Source organism: Meleagris gallopavo, chromosome 19 (genome assembly GCF_000146605.3).
Source record: "Meleagris gallopavo isolate NT-WF06-2002-E0010 breed Aviagen turkey brand Nicholas breeding stock chromosome 19, Turkey_5.1, whole genome shotgun sequence".
Classification (NCBI taxonomy): domain Eukaryota; kingdom Metazoa; phylum Chordata; class Aves; order Galliformes; family Phasianidae; genus Meleagris; species Meleagris gallopavo.
The window spans coordinates 6,236,309-6,245,669 of NC_015029.2; the positions used below are offsets into that span (position 1 = coordinate 6,236,309).

Here is a 9,361-nt window from a genome sequence, read left to right on the forward strand (position 1 = left end):
ATGAGGCACAGAAAAAAAAAATAAAAATCACTCATTGTGCTCAAGATTACAATAAAAATTAATAAGGAAGGCAAGAATAGAACCCAAGCAGCCCAGCTCCTATTTTGTGCTCTGCACAGGGAAACCCCAGGATGTCAGCAGGACATGCATGGTGCATTTCTCCAGCACCAGGAATACAAACACCAATGGCTTATCTATGCTACATGCAATCCAGAGGAGCCCCTGCATTCCAGTCCCTCTACGATGCACTGATTTTGCACCTACAAAGCAAATTGAGATGTGCAGCACTAACATCGTTGTAGGCAAAACGTATAACCAGCTGTTCTGTTTCAACTCAAATCTTATTCTTTCCATTTCAGTCCCTCTGTAAGCAAACCAAGGGATTTTGCTTTTCCCTGAGTCACTGCTTCACAGCTCCCATCCGCTGAGGGCTGAAGCTGCAGCACACAGCCCTCCTGCTCCCACCCAGCACACAGGTGCTCTTCAGAAGTAACCTCGGGAAGCAATGGCTGAGAAGAGGATCCAGTCACTGTGACACCAATCCTGCCAACACCACGCATTTGGCACTGCTATTACAGCACGTTTGGAAACGATTCCCAGTTTGGGTGGATGAAATCTCAGCAGAAAAAGCTGAGCCTTCATACAACACTATGTCAGACCATCACAACGCTGTGTTTTTTTAGAACAAAGTCCTGAAAGGACAAAACCTTGGCTGTCTGCCTGAACTCCCAACAACTGCCGACACAATAACTCAGTTACACTGTCCATGCTACTGTAAAACTACATTAAATTCACAATGTTTGAGAGCATCCAGAAATGAAAATTAATGTTCCTTGGAACGAGCACTTCATTTTACAATCAGGAAGAACAAAAAAAAGACATTGCTTCAATGGTGTTCCTTTAGTATTATAGTTAGCATTTAATGGATTTATTGTCATTAAGCTCAATATTTGTGTCTAATCAATACTAAGCTACCAAGTGCAGCCCAGCAAGTCCGGAATTTCTCTACAGGCTCTATTGATTTTTCTTTTCTTTTTTTGAGACCTACAACAAAGACAATTTATACCAATAATCTATCAGAGAACATATCAAGATAATTTAATGAACAAAAACTGTATGTTTCTTTTTTCTTTTGTCATGTGACTGAAAATCATTTTAACTCATTAACGGTAATTATCTCAACAGATCAATTTTAAATTCACCGGGAAGCTACTAAATAACAAACTGAAATCCAAATATTTTCAAAATGTATTTTAAGATGCACATAAACAGCAATATCTTTCTTTAGGTTCGTATTTACCAGTGCATAACATTCAAATAAACTGATGACAACTGCTCACTTCTGCTGTCTTGCAGCATTTACAGCATCTCTGATAAGTCTGTGGAAGTTTCCATGCCACGTCACGATGATAACATCCAACACCACACCTTCTATTCAAATGGACACTGGTGCAAATTCCTGAAGTGCTGGAATATAAGAAGAGCAAATAGAAAAATGCAACATAGCAGCTCAGTGGTGCTGCCAACAACCTACTTCAATGAAGCTAAAGTCAAGGACAAATCTTAACGTAATGCGATCTGTCCAAATGACCACTGCTCTATCATTTCCCTTAGTTGTGCTACTGTTAATAATATGCCTTGGGAGTCTGAAACCACATCCCACCAAGAAAAAATAAAGACAAGATGCAGGAGATCTTCTGTAGTGAGTCAGGACACTGTTAATGCTGCAATTACTCAGCAGCTCGGAGAAGCCTTGGTTTGCTGCTGTCCAACAAGCTCAGTGTTTTGTAATGCTGGTAGAAGAAGCAATTCTGGGGAGTTGGGCAGTTGATTCATTTTGAGTGTTCACTTCAAATGAATAAGAAAACAACCAACAAATCTACACTAGTGAAACAAATGCTGAGCATGAACTACTTGGCAGCACCTCCTAAGAGAGGGGGAACCTGCCCTATAGACCACCTGCCCACCTCAGTGAGCACAGAGCATGCTGTCCACGTGCTGCTCCACTGCAGTCAAAGGGAATGAACACCTTAACAGACAATGCCTCGGGCATGCACAGGGCGAGGGGATACAAATGTTCTGCCAAGGGCAAAGAGGGTGAACAAATATACACTACAGGCAATAAATAACCTCGTTAAAGCAGCAGACAAAGTTCTTCCCATACTGAAAGCATGAGTTCAAACTCTTGGATTCCAAAACCCTGCATCTACCCCAACTGCTAGCATTACTGCAGCAGGATCAGACAGCCACAGCAGCATGAGCTCATTAAGTGTTTCATATTTGGGCTATATACATTATACTGCTTTAATCCCATCATCAATAATTACACTCCTGCCCAGAAAACTTTATTTCCCTTATAATTTCCCTTGACTTCTATCAGAATGGCAGAAGGAGGCAGCTGGCAACAGAAGTCAGCATCACCACACAGGGCAGTAGAGTAAGCAGGACCAGGGCTCACACCAGCCAGGATCCCTTCCCACTGCCACCTCAGCCATAACTCAGAGCACAGAACTCCTTGGTCATGTCACCCATGCAGAACAACAGCTCCATTCTGTCTCATCTCACATCGTATCTTCAGCATCAGAGGGCACATGAAGATCCTTCTGAGCAACAGTACCTCAATCACGATGAAGAAAATGTCATTTCTTAAATAAAATTGTAGAAGAGAAAAATAAATAAATCTATGAAGACCTGTTCCAAGCCTACTAGGTGCTTCTGCACACCCCACAGCCACAGTAACTTACCTGTATGATTTCTACAAAAGCAAAGACAAAACCACTTAGCTCTTGCACTAAGATCACTTTAAGCTTTCCATGTTTATGTCAGCACTGGTTTTTAAGCTCTGTTAAACACCTGGAAAAGAAAAGTTGTACAGCTGTTTGTATGTGTACTTAAAGCACTTCACAAGCTGTTGAGTTCCCAAACAGCTGCTTCTATTACACGAATGACTTCACCATCTGCAAAACTATTGGATGAACTACAGTAAGTAAATATCAGGATAGCAGGTGCTAATAAATAATGAGAGCTGCCAGGATAACACAGTTCTGTAAGGAAAAGGTCTGTGAACATCACTTTCACGATAGTTCCCAACATGGCAACTTAATTCTAAAAGCTTGGCCATGCACTCCACACCCAGCCAACAACTGGCATTCATTTGACCCAACATCAAAACAAAGTTTTCCATCTCAAAAATAACTACTGCAACAGTTTGGCAGTGCTGTTATCTAAAAGGCTTCGTGTGGATCAGGGTATTTGGACATCAACCAAGAACTGGTCAAGGCTGTTCCTTCCAAAGCAGATATACTGATACAAACAGATAAAAAAAAAAAAATCTCAGCTTTTATCCAAGCAGACTATGATGAAGGATAACTTTGGAAATGCTGGTTTACTTATTTTTTGAGATGCTCACTGTTTCAGGTCTCTTTCAGCTTCAATAAAATAAATAATTAAAAAAGAATGTAGCAAAGCCTTTTTTCCCCCAAAAGCATACGGTACTTTGATATACCAAACAATCATTCACTCCTCATGAGATAGCCCAGCTATTTTTACTGACCTCCCTTATTACAAGCTGCTTTACTACCACACTCCCACGCTTTAAGAATAAACAAGATGCACTGAAACACACAGTAGGAAGTGTGCATGTGTTCATTTCCCCTTTGTTCCATGGATGTCTTTTAGGAATTGCACCATAGCACCAAAACTCCACTCCATCTATCCTTCCCTGGCAGCTGTGCAGCTACTCATGTCATAAGCAATGCATGAACAATCAGAGAAAGAAGAAAATGCCCTTATCTCAGCTCATCAAAAATACAAGCAAGCAAGCCACAAAGGGGTCACAAATTAAAAATTAAATGTGTATTGACACAACACAGCATCTAAATTCTCCCTGCCAAGCAACAGAAAACATCAGGCACAAGTAATAACAACCAAAGGTGGTCAAAAGAGGTAATGAAATATCACTTATTCAAGAAGTGTTTTTAACAATTAAAAATTAAGCAGCAACCTATACAAGCACCACGACAGCCCTCAATGCTAATGGCAGTATCCTGCTGTTAATACCTCCAACACAGGAAACACATCTGCTGTCTGGAACAAAGGCAACCTCCTCCTGTCTGCTGGTTACTACAAACCTTAGAAAAGACGTTAGTAAAATTCAGAATAACTCTTAGGTCAAAAGTACTGAAATACAACTTAAGCAGTCTGTTTTACTTCTGTTACAGAACTAAAATAAAAAATAAATGAAAAGGTAGAATCAGCCTCCCACGGAGGTTGTGGATGCCCCAGTCCTGCAGGCATCCAAGGCCAGGCTGGATGTGGCTCTGGGCAGCATGGGCTGCTGGTTGGCAGCCCTGCACATAGCAGGGGGTTGGAACTACATGATCTTTGAGGTCCTTTTCAACCCGGGCCATTCCATGATTCTAAAAAATACCGGTTATCTCCTGGAAAATTTAAATGTACATGTGAGTGCACAGGATGCTAACACTTTTTGCGTTCTGACATCAGAAGCCAGTATTATTAAAAAAAAAAAACCACAACACTTTCCAAATCTCTGTAACATTCTTAATAAAAAAAACTCTGATAGAATGACTCTACCAAAACTTTAATGATATCCTGAAGAAGTAACTTCACTGCATTATAAGTTTTCAAGCACAAACGTGAAGTGGTTTTGCCTGTAAGCAGCAAACCATTTCTTTCTTCTTCAGTGCCAACAATTGATTTGAGTAACAGCAAGAAAACTAAGCAAACAAGATACATTTCTCAACCATTAAAACTCCACTTCCCTGTCCCCTATTTGCCAATCAAGCCAGATTTCTTCAGATGTTGAATTCTACTGATTGTAGCAGATATTAGCACACGTTTGCATTCTGAAGAACAGCCATACAGATATATTGTGGTATTCACACAGACAGTGCTGCAGAACTGTTTTAAATCTGACTAACAAATCAGCTGGCCCAGCTGATAGCAAGGATTTGCCTACCAAGTTCTTGTGTTGTCAGAAAGCCTTCCTCGCTCATGTACTGCAATAAATAATTTAGAGTTGTTTCTTTTAATGCCCCTGCTATTTTCAGATTTATTATTCTTGCTTCCTTCTGCTGTCTGGTACGCAGTTGTTAAGAGCGACAGCTCTGGAATCTCTCACAAGTAACAACTGACAGGAATGAATCCATCTCTTACATTTTGTAGCAGATCAATAATACCTCACAATGATTTTTAAGGAGAAACTTAAATACTAATTAGTTTCATTACTTCCATAAGAAGTTAATACACAGATTGAAAAAAATTAGGATGGGAACAGACAACCTGAAGCATAATGATGCTCAGACAGGGATTAATATTATTGCAATAATGCAATGTTTACTTATTCAATAAAATCAGATGTGAGGAAAGGGATATTTCTGACCCACCATGAGAACAATATGTTCAGAACAAATATATCTATCCAGTTTCTGCCCCCAGACATATTCAGCAAACAGTATTATTGAATTATTCTCACCAGAAGAAAGTTTCTTTCAACAATTCATTTTTAAAAGCACAACAAAGTATGTTATCATTACATTTTCTTCTTACATTACTTAAAAATATACTCAAATCCAGAGTTTCTTATAAAGTCAAGTGCACACAATGTTAACGACAGCAAATAGTATAGAAAGCCATCAATACTTCTGATGATGACAACTTCCCTGTCGGTTTCCTTTCTCCAAGTGAGTTTGGTAGGGGATAAACTCAACATTCTCTGCTACAATGTTCACTGACAGATACAACCTACTTAAGACAATGCTAAACAGCTAAGTTGGAAACTATTTTTCAGCTCAGGAATTAACACACCTCTTAGAAGAACAAGGGCCCAACCTTGATGTTGCAGACAAGTCTCCTTAATTGCAACACAATTTTTACCCTTGAAAGTACACCTGGGCACACACTGTGCTGACCAATTTCATATTTGTTTTGACACTCTTAGATACTGAGAGGTCTAACGCATCACAGATCAGTCATTCCAGAGGAACGTACAACTAAATCACACTGATGTATTCCGTTACCTTATTTGACCATTTGTAGGCTTGAAGAAGTTGGCTGTAAAGAGGCGTTTTGTCCTGAACAGGATCCAGGCTCAGCAGCCCGCTGTTGTGCAAGGGATGGTTCTCAGATGGTTTACCAACCAGATTGCTCAGACGCTCCAGCTCACTGAAATACACAGGAGGTTTTTTTAAGTCAGATTGGGAGATGCACACAGCTGACTTGTGCAGTCCTCCTACAGAGACAGCAACCCCGTTTAAACTCTATTTTAATACCCACGAGTGTTTTAAATACTTGCCCAGTTTGAGTAAAGAAACGTAATCACAGCCATTACCCAAACAGTTCAGAGAGGTCTGTTAGTCATAAAGCACACAGCTCTTAAGTAGAGAAGTACAAACCAGGAGTCTGTAAGGCAGCCTGGAAAGAGTCAAACTATGGCACAACCTGCCTGCAAACACTTCCACCACCCAAGCCATTTTCTGAGCAAAGCACCCTTAGAAGCTAGAGAACTGTGAGTTGAAGCACTGGCTGCAGTGCTGTAAGTTATCATAGAATCAACAAGCAGGCAGAGGCCCTCTTATTTCAATCAAGCAGCAGAAATTAATATTGCCCTCATATAAAGACACAGAAGAACTGGCATTGGTCCTAACCCTGGAAATGGTCCTGCAAAGTTTGTGGCTGCTCTAATCACACAGATGCATTCCAACCTCTCAGGGCAAGGAAGCATCTTCTATTTCTCACGAGCAACAAGCACACCTGTAGAAGTGTATAAAACACTCAGCTACAGCATAACTACCATTTTTCCATTGGAAAAAAAAGCTCTCTGTGAAAATGATCTATTATTACTTCCTGCCTCATTTGTCAAACACTACATTTAATAATAACAAGAGTTAAGCATCTTTTCAAGTTTGCATTAACCAGCTGTAGAAGAAAGACTGGCTACTTTGCCCGGATAAAAAGTGCAGTTTTCCCAGAGATGCAACTAATCAAGTGCCTTTCCCCTTGACTTGTGAACTTAAATCCTACTCTGATTGAACTCCAGAACTTCCACTAAATCAAGAGCAGGACTCAGCTCCTTACAAAAGGGTGATTTATAAAAATCTCAGTGAAAAAAAAGTCCCAAATATCTCAGTTTGCATTTAATGAAATTAATAAAAAATAAACACCAGTGATAGGGAACTAGGTAACTTCCCTACCACAAATGTCTTCCTAATTAATCATCGTTTCCTGAAGTATCCATGGCCTGTATTCTTTCTAAGTCTCTTGTGTTTGGAACACTTTATATATGCTTAATATTTCTTCATGCAGGTATACAGTAAAATAAATGTGAATAAACAAAATAATCATAGAATGATCTGGGTTGAAAAGGACCACAATGCTCATCTAGTTTCAACCCCCTGCTATGTGCAGGGTCACCAACCAGGCTGCTCCGAGCCACATCCAGCCTGACCTTGAATGCCTCCAGGGATGGGGCATCTGGTGATCAATAAATCCTTTTGTGGAAAAGGGGGGTGAAAAAGGAACTTCACGATGAAGCTAGTCTCATACCAGGTGTTAGGACAAGGACTGATTGCAAAGTGATGCTGAAGGAATGCACAGCACTGAAACACTGGATGAGAAACTGCAATTGTAACAAAAAACAAAAGTGTAACAGAGCATGTGCAAAAATACAGGTCAGAGCCTGTTGCTATCCACTACTATTAGGAAGCAAGATGTTGGGGTTAGACTAGTTAGTTCTTTAAAAAGCTACTGATAAAGACAAGAAGGATGACCAAAGGGAGGGCACAGCTTCCATGCTGGGAACGATGAGGCCTCTTCTAGCAGGACAAGGGGAAATGGTTTGAAGTTGAGGGAGGGAAGATTTAGGGTGGATGTCAGGGGGAAATTCTTTACAGAGAGAGTGGTGAGGTGCTGGAACAGCTGCCCAGAGAGGCTGTGGATGCCTCATCCATCTCTGGAGGTGTTCAAAGCCAGGTTGGATGGGGCCCTGGGCAGCCTGGTCTGGTACTAAATGGAGACATTGGTGGCCCTGCATGTGGCAGTAGGGTCGGAGATTCATGATCCTTGAGGTCCCTTCCAACCCTGGCCATTCTGTGATTCTTCAACTAGAAAACAATAAAACCAAAGGGATACAACAGGAGCCCATTAAGCTGTGAGCAACATCATTCATAAAGATGATTAATTGCCTTCTTTCCTAATTGAAGGGAACAGGTAGGCAACAGGTGACATTCACTGAGCACTGATGGGCACACTGCAGCCCTGAGCCCTTTGGGGGCTGCACAGCCCGCCTGTTCCCACCGATGCTTCTGAAACATACCAGCCTGCACTGCACAGCCACGGTTCTGCACGTTAACCTCCCAGCTTTTGGTACAGCTTTGTATCACCTGGATGCTAATGATTACTCGGAGCCAAAGAAACGCCCGCTTCCCGTTTTAACACAAACCTCAAGAAAACAGAAGAAAACCCTCCCGCCTTCCACCCCGCACACCTGGGCACGGCGCCTCGCAGCCAGCTCGCTTAGCTTACGACACAAACCACCACGAGCAGCACTCCTCCCTTAGGAGCGAAGCACCCAGGAGAGGCACCGCTGCTTTTATGAACAGCCCCAGACTCGCCCCGCCCGCACAGCCGCCCGGCCCAGCCGCACTGCCACGGCCGCCGCTCACCCCAAGTCCCGGCTGACGGAGTGCAGGCTCTCCTGGAAGGCGGCCACGAAGCCCTTCTCTCGGCCTTCCAAGGTCTCTTTGTTCCGCATCCCATCCTTCAGGCAGTCGAAGACCCGCGTCACGCTGGAACGCAGCGCCTGGATGGCGGCGATGGCTTGGGAGAAGGCCTCCAGGTTCACCCCGGGGCTCAGCACCCCGTCCGCCATCTTGGCCCGCCCGACTCCCTCCCTGCGGCGGCCGACGGCGGCGCGGGGCACGCTGGGAAATGTAGTCCCGCAGATGCGGCGCGGGGCATTCTGGGAAATGCTCCCTACCCCGGGTGGGGGCCGCTTTCTGACCCTTTTTGTATCGCCTGTTCGAAACAAACAGCTGAGGAAACGTCTGCGCGGTGCTGCGCGGGGCAAAAAACGTGAATGCTGGTGTACGCATCTCTGAAATACCCGTTTTCTTCCTGAAAACGCTCCTTTTTCTTACCCAATTGCTCTCTTTTCATCTGTTTCCCCATGTCTCTGCTAGTGGCATCCTAGCTACCTCAGGTGCTGGGGGTCATTGTCCTTCTTCTGACATTCTGACTGCATTTCTGCAGGCACAGAGATAGAAATAAAAGCATTTAAAATCATAGAATGGCCTGAGTTGAAAAGGACCACAATGCTCATCCAGTTCCAACCCCCTGCTGTGTG

General features: G+C 42.8%; 1 protein-coding gene across 3 annotated transcripts in view; it reads right to left on the reverse strand.

The window, feature by feature from the left end:
• The window catches only part of MED27 (mediator complex subunit 27), an 81,570-nt gene extending 72,637 nt beyond the window's left edge, over nt 1-8,933 (reverse strand). Inside the window, exons 1-2 of one of the 3 annotated variants that reach the window (XM_019621467.2) lie at nt 8,682-8,932; nt 6,039-6,183 (exon numbers count right to left, since the gene is read on the reverse strand). In XM_019621467.2, the coding sequence (XP_019477012.1) occupies nt 6,039-6,183; nt 8,682-8,887 (351 nt within the window). In that variant the 5' untranslated portion in view covers nt 8,888-8,932. Of the gene's footprint in view, nt 1-6,038; nt 6,184-8,681 lie in introns of all 3 variants that reach the window. The other 2 variants (XM_003211284.4, XM_010720928.2) reach the window with 2 other exon arrangements.
• Between the last annotated feature and the right edge of the window lie 428 nt (nt 8,934-9,361).